Source organism: Gymnogyps californianus, unplaced genomic scaffold (assembly GCF_018139145.2).
Source record: "Gymnogyps californianus isolate 813 unplaced genomic scaffold, ASM1813914v2 HiC_scaffold_120, whole genome shotgun sequence".
Taxonomy (NCBI): Eukaryota; Metazoa; Chordata; class Aves; order Accipitriformes; family Cathartidae; genus Gymnogyps; species Gymnogyps californianus.
The window spans coordinates 49,020-72,208 of record NW_026114001.1 but is presented as its reverse complement, the minus strand read 5'-3'; the positions used below and the strand labels follow the sequence as shown (position 1 = coordinate 72,208).

The 23,189-nt window shown below is 39.9% G+C and overlaps 1 protein-coding gene across 1 annotated transcript in view; it reads right to left on the bottom strand.

Annotated features, from left to right (window-relative positions):
- Positions 1-23,189, bottom strand: part of LOC127027993 (dual specificity protein phosphatase CDC14C-like) — a 68,446-nt gene that overhangs the window by 14,408 nt on the left and 30,849 nt on the right. The window contains 5 exon segments of the mRNA XM_050913827.1: positions 1,663-1,739; positions 19,045-19,142; positions 21,492-21,551; positions 21,775-21,779; positions 22,539-22,650. Of these exon segments, the coding sequence (XP_050769784.1) occupies positions 1,663-1,739; positions 19,045-19,142; positions 21,492-21,551; positions 21,775-21,779; positions 22,539-22,650 (352 nt within the window).

The window sequence follows — 23,189 nt, the reverse complement described above, 5'->3', positions numbered from 1 at the left end:
CTGCTCGGCGACTGGCTGGGCATCGGTTGGTTGGTGGTAAGCAATTGTTTTCATTTGCGAGCGGCTGTGTGGTGCTTAGTTGCTGGCTGGGGTTAAACCACAACACTGTGGAAGAGACCACGGTGGAGCAGGTTGTTCCCCTGCAGCCCATGGAGGACCCCACACCACAGCAGGTAGAAATGCCCTGAAGGAAGCTGCAGCCCTGGAGCGTCCCCATTGGAGCAGGCTCCTGGCAGGAACTGCGGCCTGTAGAGAGGACCCACACTGGAGCAGTTCTTGAAGGACTGTAGCCCATGGAAAGGACCCACGCTGGAGCAGGGGAAGAATGTGAGGAGGAAGAAGCGAAAGAGAGGAACTGTTACAAACTGACCACAACTCCCCGTTCCCCCTGTGCTATTCAGTGTGTGTGTGTGGGGAGGTAGAAGAGGCAGGAATGAAGGAGTGAAGTTGAGCCTGGGAAGAAGTGGGGGTGAAGGTGTTTTTAGTTTTGTCTTTGTTTCTCACCATCCTATTTTAATTGGCAATAAATTAATTTTCCCCCAAGTTGATTCTGTTTTACCCATGATGGTAACTGGTAAGTGTTCTCCCTGTCTTTATCTCAACCCATGAGCTTTTCCATCTTATTTCCCCCCCCCCCCATTGAGGGGGGGGGACGACAGAGAGCAGCTGGGTGGGGGTTTGGCAGTCAGCCAAGGTCAACCCACCACAGGAATATGGAAAAAAAAAGGAATTAAAGAGAGAAAAATTGAATGGTGGAAGTGTGCAAATAAAGAGAGGTGCTCTCCTACACCCTTGTATTGATTTGGGGGGGGAGGGGGGTGGCACAGGGAAGGAAAGAAAATACCAAACACCAAAAGCCCAGCTCTTGGCAAGGCAGCTAGAAAGCACAAAAAAGCAAGGAATGAATTAATTGCCTCATAGCAACATATTTGGACAGTAAACTTGCCTTCTAAAAAGTTTTTTGGCCATTCTTTCCTGCATATTGTGGCAGCCAATGGAATGTTTGGTCCAACTTTTAGAAAACTGTTTAGAAGAATTCAAGAAGTTGTTCCTCTACACAACGGAATAACCTTCTTTGTTACCTTAAGCAGCACAAGAAATACCACAAAGAGAAGTCTGTGGTTTGAAACCAGTTAGGATTACATTCTGTCGGGGTCAAATAACCATGAACCAATGGTTTTATGCATTTCCTCATTGGTAAAAAGAAATACTTTAAAGTTGCACTAAATCATATGAGGTTAGCTAGCATTCTTTATACACAAAATAGTATTTGTAGATTGCTTCATACATTCAGCAAGTGGGAAAAACAGTGCTATAAGTATTACAAGCCATTTGTGATGACTGGCAGATATGTTGATATGTTTAACTATTAACTACTGGTACAAAAAAAATACTGCCAAGTGAGAAGCTACATAGATTAAAGTTCAACAAGAATACATACAAAACAGCATGGCTACTTCACCTCCTGCATGTATGTCAGTATACTTCAGTACCAGCTGCCACCACCCTTGTTCAGCAGTTTGCACTTAGAGTTCAGTCAGTGAATGTGTCACATGTTAAAACTTCAGCAAAAAACCAAAAACTCAGTACTGCTAAATGCCACACTCCTTAAAAAGAAAAATAAAATCAAGCTACAGAAAGTTCTAACATTTTTATATTTACCTGAAATAAAGATATGAAACATTTCCAGCCAATAAAAGCCTGTACACATCTTCTGGGGATTCACTCAGGTATATTATCTATTTTTGTGGAAAAAACCAAAATATTTTCATGGTTATTTTAAGATTCATAGGAATATCTTCAAGTCACTTGTTTACTACAGAAGGCATAATTAAATATCACAGCTCAGAAGTGGTGGGAAAGAGTGGCATCAAGAACAAAAGAATACAAGTGTGCAACAATAAAGCTACAATAAAGCAAAAGTATAAAATACTGGTCAAGCTACATGAGCATTTATCTTTAATTGAAATGTATAGACTTCCCCAGGAGTTGTTCAACTTTAGGCTACAGTGAAAAAGCTTCTGTCCCTCTGGGTTCTTCTATACTTTACTACAACCCTGCTGGACCAGTTTGTAGAATTTTTTTAAAATTAAGCTTTTAAGATGTAATTTAAAGTACAAAAAAAAAAATCTCAAAGATACCAGTAAGACTATCAATTAGCCTGTCTATAAAACAGTGTATGTACTCAGTAGGCAAGGTTACAACAGTAATTAGTATATGCTTTGATTTTCCTACAGCAGTAGATTTGCATTATTCCAAACCTTGTACTTCATCCTTTGTACGGGTGAGGCAGCATCCAGTAACTAAATCCAGATGCCATAAAGGAAAACAAAAAAACACACCTGAAGCTTAAGAAGCAAAATCCCGAGAACATAATGAAGCAACATACTTGAAACACTACATATCAAACTTTCTACTGTCAAAAACAATCAGGAAAGAATATCAGATTCATGAAAGACCAACTCAGACACATCTGTATGGTCTTCTCTCACCACCTGACTGATTGCTCTTTGATAGCCTCTAACACTAAGCTCTCCTTAACTGCTACTGTAAAACTCCTCTTTTATGCAAATCATGTCTTCCAAAATTAGCTGGTCCATACCATCTCCAGCATGGCCAGGAGAGAACAACTGTTAATGACAAGCTGTGAGCAGTAGGTCAATGTTCAGTAATTTCAAGTTCATACTGCATTAACTAAGCATTATAACACTCCAGGAAGTGGTTTTATTATTATTAAAGTTCTGTAAAATTACTTCTCTCTTTTATATTAATGACCTTTTTTCTTAAGTTGTTTTTGGTTGGGGTTTTTTTGTGTGGTTTTGTTTGTTTGTTTTAAAGCAGGAATCCTAATGAGTATTAAATAAACACCCTCCAAAAAATTTAAGTCTGGCATATTTGCTTTTTTGGGGGTGTTGCCTTTTTTTTTTTTTTTTAATGTTGGCATTGCCTTTCAAATTTATGTTATGCTGCTGCAAAACCAGCTTGAACAATTGGTATAAGATACTTGCAACATTCTCTCTACAGACACACGTGCATTCTTGTAGGGTGAGAATGGGAGGTGGAACAGATGTTGCTAAAAAGAAAAAAAGTTTTAAACATATCCATAGCAGACAACTAAAACATACATGGCAACTGGTAACCCCATTTTGTTTTTCCTCTGATTTGATTACTGTTTTAAGTTGGGTTTTTTTGAGCATTCTTCCTGTGCAATTCGCAAAACAAAGAAAAACACATCTGTTTTAAGTAGTTTGGTTAAGTCATGAAAACGGCGTGCTTTTTGCATGTGCATGTTTTCACCAGGATGGGGTTGGTGGACTTTGCATTTTATTCCAGGTGTATGCTTGTGAATATAGAGAGACTAAAACCAGCAAGATTCTGTCACGGAAAAAAATGGAAGGCAATTTTGATCAGGTCAGAACAGAAGCAGTTTATTACTATAGCTATAGGAGAGAACACAGAGCAGCAGAGTGGCAGATTCTGCTGAAATGAACTCTGCCCAAATGGGGCAATTAGCTATGCGCATAGCTAATATGAGAGAATAAATTCCCTTGGTAATTCTATGCTAAGCGTCCTTGTCTTCCTCCTCGGTTGGCAAAGAACTGACTTTTACAGATGGCACCCCAGATGGGACACCGCCAACTCGTCCGATTCACCACGTCGCTACGCTCCCCTGTGATTCAACGTCCCACTGCTGGCAAGAAGGTGAGTTCACCGTGGGAACTTGAATACGTGGGGTAGCTAGTGGAAGAATCCTTTTTGGGTGTTAAAAGAGGTGCATTAATGATGGGAGGAGGACTTAGTATAGTGAAGGGGTCAGCCTTAGAAGAAGTTCTAAAAGACTGGCCGAAAATAAGTAGAACTCATGGCCTCTCGACAAAAAGGGCATTATGGTTATGCCAATTAAACTGGCCTGAGGTGACCTCTGTTGGAACTGCAGACCAACAGTGGACCAAGATGGGCAGTCTGGATGAAGGCAGACAGCGATTTTTGCATCTACAATTAGAGGATCAGTTCCCCGGACAGACGGATTATTGGTATATCTGGAATAATTACACCTGGTGAAAGAAACATCCCCCTCCACTCAACCATGAAAGTCAGGCAAATGGGGAATTTTTTACAAGCCAAACCCCCTCAATTTTCCCCATGCTTTGAGGACCCTGGATCTCCTAGTGCACCGGAGATTCAGGCTCCTCTAAAACAAGTTGTAGTGGGACCCAGGCAGGTTCCCGGACATCTGACTTTAGGTACTGTTCACGTTCCTTTCAGCCCTAATGATTTAATGATTGCAACTATTGTGGGTAGTTAGGACACTGGAAAAAAGATTGCCCCTATAAACCCTGTTCTTCTCTGACACCACAAGTTCTGCCCAGTTCAGCTGTGACTCCTGGATTCAATCCCCCTGCCCCTGCACAAAGATATAATTATCTTCTTCACTCAAGATTAACAATTACTGGGAACCTATTATGCAGCAACCATGAGTAACGTCCACATGATTTCAAATACTGTAAACTCACAACAAGAACTCCAACTGACCCTTAAGGTGGGGGGGGGGGGGATTACTTGTGCCTAGTAGATACAGGCGCTACACATTTGGCTCCAAATAAACAACCACAAAACGTTAACACAGTGGGACAAAAATATATCATGGGAATTGAAGGAAGCCCCCAACATGTATCCTTGTTAGAAAAGATGCCCCTCCAGACAAGGCCCTTATCAATTACACATTCTTTTATACTACTTGAAAACAGCCCAACTAATTTATTAGGGAGAGACTTACTCTGTAAATTGCAGGCAAATCTAAACTGTTCCCCCCAGGGCATGCAGCTCCGGATACCTGTCAAAAATTTATCTAAGCTAGTTGCCGCATTACAGGAAAGCCCTAAAGACTTCACCCTACCAAAAGAACTGCAAAAACTCCCGCCCCATATTTGGGGGTGGGATCCCACTGAAGTAGGGCTCCTAAAATCCGCAAAACCGGTTATCTTACGAACTAAAGAGGGTCTCCCACCTCCACTCAAACAATACCCATTATCTCATGAAGCCATTGAAAGGGTATTACCCCTAATCCAAAGCTTTTTATGCCAAGGAATATTAAAAGAATGCCAATCACCATGCAACCCCCCCATTCCACCCATTAAAAAAATGAAACCAGGCCCAGACAGAAAACCTGTCTACCAATTCATACAGGATGTAAGAGCCATCAATGAGTGGGTAGAAATACCCCACCCAATAGTGCCCAATCCATCAACTATTATCACCTTAATCCCCCCAAATTCTAAATTTTATACTGTAATTGATTTATGTGCAGCATTTTTTAGCATCCCCATTCACCCAGATTCCCAATATATTTTTGCCTTTACTTGGATGTCAGGGCAACTTACTTGGACCTGATTACCTCAGGGTTTTGCAGGATCACTGACTATTTTTTTCTTCTTAGATATTGGCCAAAGATTTACAAGATGTAAAACTTCCAGGGCAATCTGTACTGATACAATATGTCAATGATTTACTTATAGCTAGTCCCAACTCCCACACATACAAAATCGATACTCTAGCATTATTGACTGCATTGGCTGATAAAGGTCACAAAGTTTCTCCTTATAAACGTCAATTTTGTAAATCAAAAGTGGAATATTTGTGATATATCTTAGAAGAAGGAACTCAACTTTTATCCCCAGATTGCATCCAAGCAATCCAAAATATTCCCCGGCCACAAACTAAAAAAACAGATGTGAGCCTTTTTAGGAGCTGTAGAATTGTGTAGACCATGGATTGCTGCTTTTGGAGAATTAGCAAAGCCACTCCTCAATAGTATACATCAGGATCAAGCAGGAATATGAGGCACTTTGCCCCAGACTAAGTGCACAAGCAGCCAAATTAATTGCCCTAACTGAAGCCTGTAAACTAAGCACAGGTAAATCAGTTAACATCTACACAGACTCGCAATATGCCTTCAGAGCGTGCCACGTCACAGGAAAAAATTTCGAAACAGAGAGGTTTTATAACCTCAGCGGGAACACACATTTCAAACAAAGAACAAACAAAAGAACTCTTACAAGCACTCCTGCAACCCAAAGAAATAGCTGTAATACATCAACCAGCTCACCTCAAACTCACCTTGCCACATACCAGAGGAAATGATGCAGCTGCCAAAGCCGCAGCAAGACAACTCTTGACCCCAACCTCGCAACTGACTGCAAAAAAAAATTGAAAATCTGACCTCCATCCAATTACCAAATATTTACAAAAATCTCCCTGACGATGAAATACAACAATGTAAAACTACAGGAGCTCAACTCGATGAAGCAGGAATATGGTGGGTAGGGGAGCACAACCTTCCACTACTACCAAGGCAATATTACCTCCCAATAGCTCACCTAGAACACAGCCAGGGCCACTTCAAAACAACTGCTCTGGCTCAAACCATCTTGAAAAGCTGGGGGGCTCTGGGGATCTACGTTGCTGCTAAACAAATTACCTCAGCTTGCCCAACCTGCCAAGAATTTAATAATGATCATAAAGCCTCCCTCAAGACCCAAGGAGGAAAACCCTGAGCGAACTATCCCTTTCAAGGAATACATATAGACTTTGCAGAATTACCACCATCCCAGGGCTATCAATATATGCTTGTAATAATAGATCAACTTTCTAACTGGCCAGAAGCAACTCCATCAAGAAAAGCAGACATAGCCAGCATACTCAAATTTTTGCTGAAAGAAATCATTCCTAGATTTGGACTCCCTACTCAAATTGATTCAGACAGAGGAAGCCACTTCACCTCACAAATTATACAAAACATTACGAAAACCTTAGGCCTACACCAACACTTCCACACTCCATACCACCCACAATCAGCTGGTAAAATAGCAAGAATGAACTCATCTTTAAAAACACTTATAGGGAAAATTTGTTCCGAGACCAACATCAAATGGCCAGACACTCTACCACTAGCTTTAATGCACATTCGGCAGCGACCATTACAGTCTACCAGACTATCACCTTATGAAATTCTCTTTGGACGATCTATGCCTATGGCCACCAATATATATACTGCCGCCCATATGAGCCTATTAGCCAGGAATAAACAAGTAACACAATATACCCTAAATATTCAACAAACTATAAACCAAAATCAGGATCAGGCCCAATTGGCACAGCCAATACCGCTAAAGGGAACATTACATACCTTTTCTCCAGGGGATAAAGTATGAATAAAAATACATAAATGGAAAAATGGTTTGTCTCCAAAATGGAAAGAACCCTATCTTATGTTACTAACCTTTTTTCTGCAATAAAGGTGGAGGGTAAAGATTCCAGGATTCATCACTCCCATGTAAAAAGGGACCAGATGGCAAAAACTGATCCTACGACAGAAACATCTAATTCGTAAAAATATGCCTTAACAAATAGTTATTCAGAACCAATTGGCCTTACATTACATTTTAGCAGCACAAGGTAGAGTATGTGCCCTAATTAATACTAGCTGCTACTTTTATGTCAATCAAAATCAATAAAGACAGATATTGAACAAATTAAAACTCATTTACGAGTCCTACATGAAATAGGACAAGAACAAACTTTTGATGCTTTAAGTTGGCTAATGTCATGGTTTCCTAATATTGCTCATTGGGCACAAAAGCTTATAATGATCTTAATATTATTCGCTTTTGTTGTCTTTCATGTGGGTATTAAATGTTGTCTTTCTCTTTGTAATACTATAACTCCCAAGTATTATTTTAAGTAAATAGGTCCTGACGGAAGAGGAGGGACTGTGAAAGGCAAGGCGCTAACTGCAATACAACTTGCTTAGAAGAATAAACACTACCTGAGACTATGAGCTTTTACCTCAGGATCAACGTGACCTGAAGACCCAACCTAAGCTGGCTTCCACTGCCTGAGAACACCTCATACTGATGATAAAACAATAGGAGATTTGCCTTAGGAAACCAGGTGTATAACCAGCAACTGACCAGAATCCAATATAAAACCACTCCACCTGCATGGGACATCGGTTTAGAACAATGAAGATTAACACACCATTGACCATACATCCACACCACCTGCACGGGACAAGCACATACTGATTATGCAAACAATAGTAACTGATTAGCCCACCCCTTAACATGAATAATTTGATTCGGCTACACAATTGTATTGTAACATATATAAACCCTGCCTTCCTCTGTATCGGGGTCCTCCATGCATTAGGCTGGGGCACCGCTATGCGCATAGCTAATATGAGAGAATAAATTCCCTTGGTAATTCTATGCTAAGTGTCCATGTCTCCCTCTTCGTCTGGCGAAGAACTGACTTTTACACCAACAGCCATATAAACACAGCATTGTTTACCTATCAGAAAAAGAATAGCCCTGTCCAAGAAAAACTTGCAGACCAGAGACATGAAATGGCATTAGCAAACAAAAGAGACTGTAATTAAACAGCACAAATTGAGTTTGTACCCGGAAACGAGCCACCCAGAAAAACAACTAGGATTCAGTGCTGTAAGGTTGGGTAATACAGGGAGTACTACTTGTACTACAGGCAAATAGAAATGCAGCTAATACTAGCTAATCCTTTAAGCATATGTAGCTCAGAAAGGGTAAAGATTCCTCCCACATCTCAGTTGATCATTTACTAGTTTCTAGAACAAAATAAGCTTCAATAGCAAAAGCATTTGTTTGCAAGCATAACAGCAGCAAGAGCAGAGTTTTTTCCACAACAGAAGTGTTGTATTAAAATAAGACAAGTCTAAATAACATACCACATAGAAACATGTTAGTTCTTAAGCACAGATTCAACTTCTGAAATGACATTACTAACAAAGTTGCTAGAAACACCATTTCAACATACATGTGCAAGTGTATGGACTTTGCGTAACAGTTATATGAACACTCACCACAGACAAGGACACTTAAAAAAGCCAACATGATTTCTGATGCAAATGAGTACTGGAATGTATGATACTCAAAACGTACCATACATTATCACAGAAAAAACACATTGCAAGGGATGGCATTTTTAAATGTGGACAAGCTTAAAGAAACAAGTACCAAGCAAAAATGTGGAGTACTTCCAGTACATCTGAAGCAATATACAGTATATTCACTGAAGAAGGAAGCTCTTCATTGAAGTTGGATTTCTCAGAACTTTTTGAAACAAAGAGATACTGCTGTACTTCAGCCGTGACACTATTACACACATAAGATACAGCCTATTAGAATTTTAGATTTATTTCCCAAGTGGCTCCTTTTCTTCAGGCCAGGCAAATACTCAACAAAAGCAGCTTTTTAAAAAAAATTAGAAAATTCTGCTGTCTGGAGACCTGAAAAAAACATGTGCAAAAGGTATAGTTGCATTGGTTTTAGAGTTTTCCTACAATCATGTACATATACACGCACACACACAAAACCACTGTTAAAATCCTTTACAAATCCTTTACTTAAGTACCTTCCAGGAAAAATGTTACAGTAGGGAACTGACATCTTTCAAGCAAAAATAATACATTGTTTTATCACATTGTATAATCACTTTTCTTTATGCCTACAAAAAATATTCTACTGAGCTCAAAATATAGCCATAAATTTGCTATTAGCAGCTGAACCATGAACATTGCTCTAATCATCATTTTCATTTAGAACATGTGTTTCTAAGGACTGTACGTAGCTCTGAGAATGGTTAAGAACCATCCAAGCTTTGCATACCAGGAAAGGTGCACTCAAGCACTGCTCCTGCCAACATCGCCATGTAGTCCAGCAGCCACTATAATGTTCACTGAATTAAACAGAAAAGCTTGCAAGACTAGGCTATCCAGTCCTTATTTCCGAGCATTTAAAAATCAACTATGGAATGAGAGTTCTTTTAGCAGGCCATGTTATTGTCTGGTTCATATTAGTGTTTTCAAACCAGCCCTATTTTAAACAGAGGTTTTCTAGATTACTGTTACAACCATGAAAACAGTATTCACAATAGGATGAGAAGTATTCACAACAGAAGGAAAAAGTATTCCAGGTAGAAAAGGAAAAGAGGCTATGGCTGAAAAAGACATCTTCATCTTCAATACATGGGATTACCAAGTGAAGTAACAATACTGCAGGCAAGACAAAATACGTTTGATAATAATGATTTTTCATATAACTTGTTGCTTTTTCAGGAAAATTAAATAGGAAGTTTAAATATGCTATACTCTTAAAAATTATATCAACTCAAGTCTGTAAATAACGCTTGAAATTCACATTTATGAAGTGCTTGGCTGTCGTGGTTTAACCCCAGCCAGCAACTAAGCACCATGCAGCCGCTTCCCAACTCCCAGTGGGGTGGGGAGGAGGAAATGAAAAAAGTAAAACTCGTGGGTTGAGATAAGAACAGTTTAATAACTAAAGTAAAAATAAAAATACACTACTAACTAAGAATAATAATAATTGTAATGAAAAAGAATACAACAAAAAAAAAGAAATAAGAAAAGTGATGCACAATGCAATTGCTCACCACCCGCTGACCGATGCCAGAGCTGCAATCCACCCCTCCCGGCCAACTGCCCCCTGTTTATATACTGGGCATGACGTTCTATGGTATGGAATACCCCTTTGGCTAGTTCAGGTCAGCTGTCCTGACCATGCTCCCTCCCAGCTTCTGGTACACCTGCTTGCTGGCAGAGCATGAGAAACTGAAAAGTCCTTGGCTTAAGATAAGCACTACTTAGCAACAACTAAAACATCAGCATGTTATCAACAGTATTCTCATACTAAATCCAAAACACAGCACTGTACCAGCTACTAAGAAGAGAGTTAACTCTATCCCAGCCGAAACCAGGACATTGGCATAATCAAGTTTTTTCTCCTGTCCATCCTTAACTGCAAAATCTACTTAAAGGTTGCTACCTAAACCACACATTTTACCAAGCATATTGACTTAAAAGCAAGAAAATAATGAGATAACTCATTTTAAACTGTTTACAAGCATATTTCATGATACAACTATCTTAAAAAAGTCACTCACCCAAAATAATCTAAACAGCTATAAACTGCAAGTAAACAAACCCATTCTGAATAAATACAATAATTACTATATGATATTGACCAGAATCAAACACAAGCTCACACAAATGCATAATTTTACTCTAAGTTAATACTCCTCCTAAAAAACCTCCACTGAATATACTACTCAATTAATAAAATAAAATTTCTAACAAAATTCCTTACAAGAAAAGGTTAAATACTGCAAAATAAAAATAGAAATATATTAGAATAAAAACCTTCCTGTATAAATTTGTAGCGTAGTAAAAAAATGCACAAATGGCCCTTTATTAGCAGAAACGCAGTGGTAAGAGGATAAAAGTGGCAGAGAGGAAACAACTGCCTGCTGCTTTGTTCCATCATCAGCAAAAGGAAGAAACCTACAATTACTTTTCAAACAGTAGAGTGGAGGCATAAAAAACCCCATTAGCTGAGAACACACCAGGCTGGGCACATCAGGAGTACTTCACAACCACTAAGGAAGGAAGCTAGTACTATGATGAGGCACCCTTATTTGACTAGAGAGACAAGCAGTGTGGTAAGAACACGGCAAGGGAGAACCTGGTAGAAACAGCAAGAAAAATTGCCATCATGAAGGCTAGTCACAATTTCCAAAACACAATTCAGAGGAGGTATCTCTTTTAGAGGACATGAATAAAGAAAAGGACAAAAGACTTGAGGCAACTTTTGCTTAAATGAAAGGCCAATACTTCTTTCTCCATCTCCTCTCTGTCACTCACTTTTCAAGCATAAACACCCTTCGCTAAAATGTAGCTGAGGGTAAACACAGCTTACCCACTTCTAATTTGAGCGCTGTAGTTTTTACCCACTGTATTGGCAAGGTTGGGGGGGGGTGCGCTGCAGGGGTGGTCTCTGTGGGAAGAGACTAGGGGCTGTCCCCATGCCGGACAGCCAGTTCCAGCCGGCTCCAAGACGGACCCGCTGCTGGCCAAAGCTGAGCCAATTGGCAATGCTGGTGGTGCCTCTGTGAAAACATATTTAAGAAAGGGTAAAATACTGGGCAGCAGTTGTGAGAGAGAGCAAGGAGAAAAAAAAAAAAAGTGTGAGAAACAATCCTGCGGACACCAAAGTCAGAGAATGAGGAAGGGGAGGAGGTGCTTCAGGCACTGCAGCAGAGATTCCCCTGCAGCCTGTGGAGAGGACCACACCAGACCAGATATCCACCCTGCAGCCCATGGAGGACCCCACATCACAGCAGGTGAATATGCCCTGAAGGAAGCTGCAGCCCATGGAGAGCCCAGGCAGGAACTGTGGCCCATGGGGGACCCACCCTGGAACAGTCTTTTCCTGAAGGACTGTAGCCCGCATAGAGGGCCCACGCTGGAGCAGTTCTTGAAGGACTGCAGCCTGTGGGAAGGACCCACGCTGGAGCAGGTGAGGAGAAAAGAGCAGCAGAGAGGAACTGTTATGAACTGACCACAACCACCCCATTCCCCTCTGTGCTGTTTGGGGGTGGGGAGGAGGTAGAAGAGTCAGGAATGAAGGAGTAAAGTTGAGCCTGGGAAGAAGGTGTTTTAGTTTTTGTTTCTCACCATCCTACTCTATTTTTAATTGGCAATAAATTAAATTAATTTTCCCCAAGTTGAGTCTGTTTTGCTTGTGATGGTAATTGGTAAGTGATGTCCCAGTCTTTATCTCACCCCACAAGCTTTTTCATCTTATTTTCTCCTCCTGTCCTGTTGAGGAGGGGGAGTGAGAGAGTGGCTGAGTGGGTGTATGGCAGCCAGCCAAAGTTAGCCCACCACACCCACTTAGTGCTAACTCAGCTTGGACCACTGAACAGGTGGGTTTACCTACTTTCCCACTGCTTAGCCAAAGATAATTCTGCAAATGTCACTATAAGAACAGAGCAGTTCAACATTACACAGGTCAGTGCTAATTGCTTCTACAACTTCCACCCAACATTAGGTCACAACTAGGAAGGACACTAACAACTTGAAAAGGCAAAACCAATACTATGGATCAGAATAGATGAAGGAAACACTGCTTACCCTGAAGAAAGAAGGTGAGAAAATAGACGAAGTACAGAGATGAGTCATGGAGAACGTGACCTGAATTACAGCAGTTCATGGGGTGGTACTCACAAAGGGTTGCCTACATAATTAGTGCCAAGCCTGAGAAAAGAAACACTGTTACTAAGTTAATGCAGTGAAGGGGAAAGGGGGAACTTGGGAATTGGGTGGGCAGGGCACAGAGGGTATGTTTTCTTTCTTAATATGTAAGGAACAATGATGGGAGAAGCAGACTTTCCTCACCCACAGCCAAGTCCTGGCAAAAATCAAGAGAAGCCACAGTAGAGATCAACTCAGAAGATTGCTGCTGTGTTGGCAGAGTTAGTAAGGCCTTAACAGATAGCTTCCAAAGAAAAAGTATGTTATCTTTAAATGGTGAAGAACAAAGTCGTTGCCCCTGCCCCCTTCTTCCTACCTCAAATGAAGTGTAAACATTCAACCCCAACACACTGAATTCTGGCTGCCCTTTGTGTGGTTGAATATGCCAAATTTATCCTAATCAACGCAGAAGAATATTATTCCCATTATGCATTATATTATCTGTAAAAATGAACAAATAAATAAAATGCAGTATTATAATGGATGGAAGATGAACAATAAAGGGGTTAAGATCTAAACTGTTAAGATTTACTCTAAAAATTCATATTGTACTATAAAACTACATATATAACAATTTATTTGAAACTTTGTTCTTCATCTTTAAGGCCATATTCTTTTGAAGAGCCCTGTAGCTTGACTTAGGCTGTGCTGGCACATCAAAGTACACCTGGAAGGAAGCAGCAGATGCAGGAGAGGGAAGAAAGTTTCTGAAGGGGCCATCCAGGCTACACCTATCTCCACTAAAGAGGAAAGAAAGACAAGTTAGATGAAAGGGGGGGGGCAGGGGGAAGACCATTAAAACACACCAACTGTGAAGAAAAAGACTGGGAACAGACTTTGCTTGTAAACCAGAACACTAACAGCTGCCCTTATACATCCCCACTGTTAATGAAGACTTTTATAATGGCTTTAGTAGTCAGAATGAGGCATATCCCCATTTTTTTTTTTATGTATATACACACACACCCCCCCCAAACAAAAAAGGTCAAATGATAAATACTGCCAATATATCCCAATTCCTTTAAGCAGAAGTTACATAACATTCTATTTAAGACTGCATGAAATACAACTTTAAGATCAAACAGCCTTTAAAATGACAAACTTGAAAGTTGCTAGCATAAAAAATATTGAATGCTTACTCTTAGACCCATGGGTTCCAGAGGAGAAATAGTTATATATGCTTCATTACAGATTAACAGTTACATGCTAAAGTGTGACTGCATTAAAAAAAAAAAAAAAGAGAGAGAGAGAACAAAACAACAAACAAACAAAACAGACACTATCACTATCACAAAAATTTCACAACTGGTCCATGCCAACTGAAGAGAGAGGCTAGGATGGAAAGTATAGAATTACAAGAGTAATTCTTTTATTCATATGCATGAGGTGTCCCATTCAAATTGGGGCACCCCAAATGCGGTTTTACACATGGTTCTTATACCTTTCAAGTGTTCAGATACAACATGATTTGACCAATCACTACTTAACACACTCTGGTGGGTTAACCCTGGCTGGATGCCAGGTGCCCACCAAAGCAGCTCTATCACTCCCCTCCTCAGCTGGACAGGGGAGAGAAAATAAAACGAAAGGCTCATGGGTCGAGATAAGGACAGGGAGATCACTCACCAATTACCTTCACGGGCAAAACAGACTCGACTTGGGGAAAAAAAAAAATTAATTTATTACCAGTCAAATCAGAGTAGGATAATGAGAAATAAAACCAAATCTTAAAAACACCTTCCCCCCACCCCTCCCTTCTTCCCAGGCTTAACTTTACTCCCGAGTTCTCTACCTCCTCCCCCTGAGTGGCACAGGGGGACGGGGAATGGGGGTTTGGGTCAGTTCATCACACATTATTTCTGCCGCTCCTTCCTCCTCAGGGGGAGGACTCCTCACACTCTTCCCCTGCTCCAGCATGGGGTCCCTCCCACGGGAGACAGTCTTCCACGAACTTCTCCAATGTGAGTCCTTCCCATGGGCTGCAGTTCTTCACGAACTGCTCCAGCATGGGTCCCATCCACGGGGTGCAGTCCTTCAGGAACAGACTGCTCCAGAGTGGGTCCCCCACGGGGTCACAAGTCCTGCCAGCAAACCTGCTTCAGCATGGGCTCCTCTCTCCATGGGTCCACAGGTCCTGCCAGGAGCCTGCTCCAGTGCAGGCTTCCCACGGGGTCACAGCCTCCTTCGGGCATCCACCTGCTCTGGCGTGGGGTCCTCCACAGGCTGCAGGTGGATATCTGCTCCACCGTGGACCTCCATGGGCTGCAGGGGGACAGCCTGCCTCACCATGGTCTTCACCAGGGGCTGCAGGGGAATCTCTGCTCCAGCGCCTCGAGCACCTCCTCCCCCTCCTTCTTCCCTGACCTTGGTGTGTGCAGAGTTGTTCCTCTCACATATTCTCACTCCTCTCTCTGGCTACAGTTGCTGTTGCACAGCAACTTTTCTTTCCTTTCTTAAATATGCTATCACAGAGGCGCTACCACTGTCGCCGATTGGCTCAGCCTTGGCTAGCAGTGGGTCTGTCTTGGAACCCGCTGGCATTAACTTTATCGGACATAGGGGAAGCTTCTAGCATCTTCTCACAGAAGCAACCCCTGTAGCCCCCCTGCTACCAAAACCTTGCCACGCAAACCCAATACACACACACACATACTACTGTTTCGCAAAGCAACTATAATTCTATGGCGTCATGATCCATCTGCTTCTTTCTCGATCTAGACATCCCTGGAGTCGGTCTTGCTACAGTTACTTATCTATGATGCCAAATAATGGGAGGGTTTCACAGAGGTGTTAGAGAGGCTAGGATGCTGGTGTTATCTTGGTAGTCCAGGGGTATCCCTTATTCTTCAGGGTGGGGGCTGCCCTTCTCCTTGCAATGAGCTGGAGTCCTTTAGTCATGCTTACTTAACCATGACTATGCAGTATACAATGTAAAATATATATATATAAAGTTCATACAATTTCATACTATAAAGACTAATTGGTACAATAGTTAGGGAACGAGATTTTCCTAACAACACACACTCACTCTATTTGTGCTATTCCTGTAAGCTGGCAGCCTGTTATTCCTAAAAAGTATCTTAAAAAATCTGCAGCGACAGAGCATCTTTCATCCAAAATTATGCTTAAGTTATTGAAGGTCTTACAACACACACATACAAGCACTATTTCATGGCTAACTGTGGAGGCTACCTCCCCTTTCTAGTTTCTTGCTCTTCCCACCTGAACTCCTCTTCTCCAGTCTGACACACTGCCCTACATTTCCTCAGCCTAAGGTAAAGTTGAAACGGGAACCCACCATGAAGCTAAAAAAAAAAGAAAACAAAAACCATTCAACCCACAGAAGACAAAATATAGTGACAACCTACCACTTACACAGTAAGCTATCAGAAATTAAATTATGATCTTCAGTTCAAACAGTGCATTACCAGCAGGACCATGGTCTGGTAATCTAAACTTACAGAAAAGTTTCTCAAAATTTTGACCAATAGCTGGATAGACCCTTCTTCAGCAGAAAGCAAAGCTTTTAGCATTCCGAAATGAAGTAGTAGCTAGATACTTAAGCCTATGTATGTTTAAAATAGAAAAAAGCCTCAATATATTTCCTTTCAATCAGGAAATATGATTATAGGCATACATTTATCATGCATCCTGAACAGATCCCTATGCTGTTCCTCACCACATGAAGAACAATCCAATTCTCCCTATAAAAAGTGGAAACATTAGATGCATATGTCTGAACACTTTAGCAACGACTGCTGTAATTAAGCTTGCCTCTTCATGAAAGATCAAGGTGTATGGGAGGAAAAAAAAAAGTAAGCTTTGAGGCACAGTCTTTCTTCAGTAATCTTCCTTCACTGGAATGCCTCCCATATCAATCTGGGAAGAAATTATACCCTACTTTATAGAAAAAGCAGTACCAAAGCCAAAGTTTGTTGAACTGGAAAGAAAATTAGGATCTAGCTAGAGCTGCCTCATCATCTAGGACTTTTGACTACGCAAGAGAGACCCCTTCTTGTTCAAGGAGGAAATTAATATTCACATAGTGCTTCACTTTGCCATGGGTTCTTTTAGGGAAACTACCAAAAGATTCAGCCTGTACAATGCAATAACCTAAGCACAGATCTTTGGACTCATGAGAATTATCTATGGTTTTGACTAGCCTCTTTCTGCCATATGCCAACTGGCTGAAACTAGTCCTCCCACATGCATCGGCTAGTCAGACATAATCTCTCTTCACAGTTCAGCCAGAAGCGTGTTAGCATCCTTTCCATACTCTGCATCTCCTGTCTCCTTCACTGCAGTTCTCTGAAGCAAAAACCACCTATTACTCTGTCCAATGGTCTCCATTTTTAATTATTCTGTTTTGTGCTATCATAAACCATACATATTAATCTGAGATCTTATGCATTTATGCAAGTCTATCCAAGCATTCCCTCCAACTGTATATTGTTATTCCAACATGGCAGGGCTACTGAATGATCACAAGCAAGATTTAAGTTAGGTTTTTTGTTTATTTTTGAAGTCAGCCATAGTGTTTTCAAATCAGATTATTTTGCCATTAGTTAATTTTCTGTATCATGGATGCTGATCAAAAGGCCAGATGCTGTGCTGCACAGTAATACTATACATATTCAGAAAAAACACGAACAACTTCCCTCCAAATAATGGCTAATAACTGAAACCAGTCCACCTTTGCTTTCTGGGCCTATAATATGAACAAGTCACTTTGAAGAAGTAGTTTTCCTAAAAGCTGCAACTTTTTTGTTAATATAATGCTTTAACTGAAAACAAGTTAAGCAACCCATGTTGCCAGTTTCCATATGATTTAAGAATGCAAGGGTCAACAGTAACGTTCCTAAAGCTTCTGTGTGCTTCAAATACCAAATGAGTGACACATTTCGAAGTCAAATTCTATATTTATAAATAAGTACTCTAGGAAATGGACAACAGAAAATCTCTGGGGACCTCCTCCATATTGTAAAGAAGCAACAAGGAGATTGCCAGCATCACAGCAAGTACTATATAACCTTGAAGCTAATAAAAAGGAATGACCTAAAGCTACATGAACTCTGACCCCTCAAATCTCCAACATGAAAAAAACATAGGTTCTCAATTCATTTCATCATTTTATTAGTAAGTGAACAAGAGCAAGAGATGGTTACAATCAAGTACAATCAGTACAAGTCAAAGCACAAAATGAATATAGTACATCAGATCTTTCTTTCTTAAGCATTCAGCATTTTATTCCTTGACTATACTTTTGTGTACCAAACACTGATTCTTTTAGAGTTAGTTGTGATGTAAAGCCAATCATTTTTCCCCTCTACGGTCAAGGCCCTGACCCAGTATATTTTCAGTTACCCTGTATATTCCCAAGCTTTATATTGGCTCTAAGCCTGCCACGTGATCTCGCTCCTCTTCCTAGGTTAGCTGAAAAGATCACCTTACATTAGAAAAGAAGAAGCTGGAGAAGAAAAGGTATATTTCAAAGTGTATGCAATGGGAAATGATATCCTGTACTTTGTGCAAGATAACATTTCTCTATTTTAAAAAATCCCCCCAAAATAGAGGGAGTGGGAGGAAAAATATCAAGAAGCAGTCATTTTTTTCTAAATGAAGATATGTATAAAGATTTTTTTCTTCCAGTGGTGCTCTTATTTCTTAGGAGCATAGATTACAACGGAGAAAAAAAAAACCCAAACAAATCAAACCACCCTCTCCACATACCTGCTAGACTTTTAAAACTGTCTTAGAATGTGGCACCTTATTGTAAAATGCATTAGTAGGAAGATTATTCAAGGGGGAAAATTTGTTTCTATCTTGCTATTTTAAAAATTGAATATAAAAGAATGAACATATTTAGCAAGCTGATGTAATGGTAAAAATTTAAAAAATACTGCGTAAGAGCCTATGAGAAATGCAGCATTCATTTGTTTTTTCTGATCAAATCCAGTATAATGAATTATTTTCTTCCTTAACAATGAAAATGACTGCATTGAGAAATGAACAAGATTATAATTTTTCAGTTTGGACTTCTTGTGCTTTCTTTTGTTAAATCAGAGGAATGTAAGGCTCAATTCACCTACTGCCAGCCACCTGTACTCAGAGGACCAAATATACTATAGATTAACCCGTCAATAGCTTCAGAAGAGTCTATTGCATCCCTAGCTAGATTATCCCAGTATTTTTCCCAGTATCCAGTCTAAATCATATTTGATGCAAATTACACTAATTTTCTTTTTCTCCTTGTATGTATTCAACGTTTCTGATGTCTTAGCCCTATGCAAGAGGTATGCAATTATGCGAAATAAATACAAAGTGGCATTCTCAAGAACATCAGAGACATGTTAAAGTCTTAACTAGTTTTGAAAATAGAATTTAGACTTTATTATTAAAGAAATCCTGACTCTACATAAATTAGTTTTCTATTAATAGTTGTTTCTAAAATATGACTGGACCAGAAGCACTGGAAAACATAGGTTTAAATTAAAATATTCTGAAAATATTTCTTAACCTTATCAGAAATAACTTCTTAAAATTTCACCTCAGTGCTTGGAATATACCTTCTCTAATTATCTTAGAAAGGGGGTGGAATGGCACTGCCAATAGAAAGGACACTGACTTCTGTGGTGGCAGCAAAAACTATCCCCTAACATGCCCTTAAAACAAATTTCAGTGTGCTTGAAACTGTATACTTTGAATGATCAACTGCTAAGCTAACATAAAATATCACTATTTAAATAGCCCTGTGTCCTGGTTTCGGCTAGGACAGAGTTAATTTTCTTCCTAGTAGCTGGTATAGTGCTGTGTTTTGGATTTAGTAGGAAAAGAATGTTGATAACACACTGATGTTTTTAGTTGTTGCTAAGTAGTGTTTATACTAAGTCAAGGATTTTTCAGCTTCTCATGCCCAGCCAGCAAGAAGGCTGGAGGGGCACAAGAAGCTGGGAGGGGACACCATCAGGACAGCTGACCCAAACTGGCCAAAGAGCTATTCCATACCATATGACATCATGCCCAGTATATAAACTGGGGGGAGTTAACTGGGAGGGGGATCGCGGCTCAGGAACTAACTGGGCATCGGTCAACGAGTGGTGAGCAATTGCATTGTGCACCACTTGCTTTGTATAGTCTAATTCTTTTAGTATTGCTATTGTCATATTATTATTATTATCATTATCATTGTTTTTCATTCCTTTCTGTCCTATTAAACTGTCTTTATCTCAACTCATGAGTTTTTTTTCCTGATTCTCTCCCCCATCCCAGGGGTGGGGGGGCAGTGAGCGAGCGGCTGCGTGGTGCTTAGCTGCCGGCTGGGGTTAAACCACGACACCCTGTTACTTGCTTAATTACTATTCAGTGCACTCAAGACAAATAAACCCCAAATCATTAGCAGTAGTAGGTTCTCATCAATCTTAACACACCTCTCTGATATAAAACCCAACATATTCAAAAGGATTATAATATAGACTTGTGTCACTTCAGAGCATCCTGTAAGCAAAAAAAATCAGAGAACCTTGTCTCAGGCAAATCTGTTCATAATGCCACAGGGACAAAGTGAATCTGAATTATGCAAACTAGTGCCACTGACAGGTATCAAGGAATGCTTAAAAAAGAAAAAAAAAACCAAAACAACTCTGTTAAACTATAATATTCTGCATACTTCCCAATTGTCACAGTTCAGTGGTGGTTTCAAGATCTAAGCAATTTTGAAGAGGCAAATTGTGATTTGCTTTAATGCTAATAAGCTTTTTTTTACCTAACAGGTTTTGTACTTCAACTTCTGTTAGAGGTCAGCTAACTTGCAGTCATTCATTTTAATTAATAAAGGAACTCTCTGTTTTAAAGATACTACACTCTATCAAGAGTCCAATCCTGAAAATTACTGAGTACCCCTCAGAGATGATAACCTGCAGTGGGAGTATAACAGTCTGTTTCAGGACCATGCCATAAATGTTATCATTTAAAGATCAAATGTTCTTCTTACAGAAGTGATATCAGGACCAGAAGAGAAACCCAAGTCAAACAAAAGCCATCTCAAATAAATGCATTGCATTGCTTCCTCAAACTCACTCAATACCGGCAGATCGCCAAGGAGACTAAATTCCAGAGGAGGGGAGTTTTTCCACACACAGAAGTCTGTACCCACTTACTAACTGATCTTCTAGGAGTTTAATATTAGTTACTGCCACAATGGTGCAACTTCTGGATCTTAAAAGTAAGCCGTTTTTCTCTCCTGACCCTCCTCCTCCCTAAATGCACCTTGATAAAATTTAACACGCGCATTCAAAACTTAGCTTTATTAGGAACCCAAGGAAGCACTTGAACAAAAAACTTTTTGGCCATTTGCTATTGTTCTTTAAAGAGTATCTGTAGACCATTGCCAGATTGAGTGGTCCAAAGTCTGCACAGAAGCCTGTAGGAGAAAGGGGGAAAATTGTTTATACATGAACTCTGTAAATGCTTTCTTTTTTTAAAATCAGATGCACCAAGCAAGAAGTAATAATATATCTGCGCATCATTCTAAACACAATAATGCCTTCTTGCATACATACTATTTTGCTAGAGGAAACAGTTTTGTCATCTTTAAACAGGGACTAAAACTTTTCCCTTCATTTTCCAGACACCACCACTCAAAATCTAGCTGAAATACTCAAGGTTTGAAAAGTTCTCAGTAATATATCACTCTCTGACACCAGTTTAGAAACACTATTTTAAGAACAACCCAAAAGCTTGACTTTTAGCAATCAATAATATATCACAAATATTTTGGAAACGAGTTCATCTATATACATGTAGTGCTCCTGGTACACTCTATAGTAAGACACCTCAATGAAATAAAGATACAATCCGCAGTACTGCTAGAGAGAAGTGAAAATAGAGAGTAAAGATTGATTGGTACTTTCAAAAACAGTAAGTATGTCCTTGGTCAAAAACATTTCAAGTATTAGTAGCATTCCAGATCACATACAAAGGCATATGCTGTTCACTACAGGGGAAATAATATATTCATTCTTGGCTCATAAAAGCTTTAATTAATTTTGCCAGTTTTTTTCTCTTATTCTAAGAAGTTTAGACACTCCACCTATCACTTGAGCAATTAAAGACATCTCCTTCAGCTCAATAGTCCAATGTGTGTTACTGAATATATATTGTTGCAACATATTCCAATGTCTTCCAACAAGAATAAGTATAATGAAAGCTGCTTTGAAAAGATTTTTAAGAAATCCTGATGTGAAGCCAAGAAACCATTCTAAGAGGTATAAATCATTATGGCAGACAAGTCTGAGAGGACAGAACTTGTATAATTAGTTCTATGACAGGAATAGTATGTTTCCCTCAGCTATATTTAAAAACAATGTCAATTAGAGTGTTTCCTCATTACTGTTACTAATAAGTCTGTACTTACTCCTCATATACAAGTTCATCATCTATACAGAAATAATGGGTATTTGCAGCTTTGCTCTTTGGTTTTTGGCAGAGAACTGCAAAATGAAGGCGATCTGAAATGCAAGAGAATTTAAAGCTTTTATAAACATACTTTTCTACAGAAAGCTTGAAGTATTACTGCCAGTAGAACAACTTTAAACAGTTAAAAAATGAACCACATCTTTCCTTTAAGCATTACCAAACTAGACATTATTATTTCTCAGGTGCTAGGTAACAAGTGTGGTGGGTTGACCCTGGCCGGATGCCAGGTACCCACCAAAGCAGCTCTATTACTCCCCTCCTCAGCTGGACAGGGGAGAGAAAATATAACAAAAGGCTCATGGGTCGAGATAAGGACAGGGAGAGATCACTCACCAATTACCATCACGGGCAAAACAGACTCGACTTGGGGAAAAAAAAATAATTTAATTTATTATCAGTCAAATCAGAGTAGGATAATGAGAAATAAAACCAAATCTTAAAAACACCTTTCCCCCACCCCTCCCTTCTTCCCAGGCTTAACTTTACTCCCAATTTTCTCCTCCCCCCGAGCGGCACAGGGGGACGGGGAATGGGGGTTTCAGTCAGTTCATCACTCGTTGTCTCTGCTGCT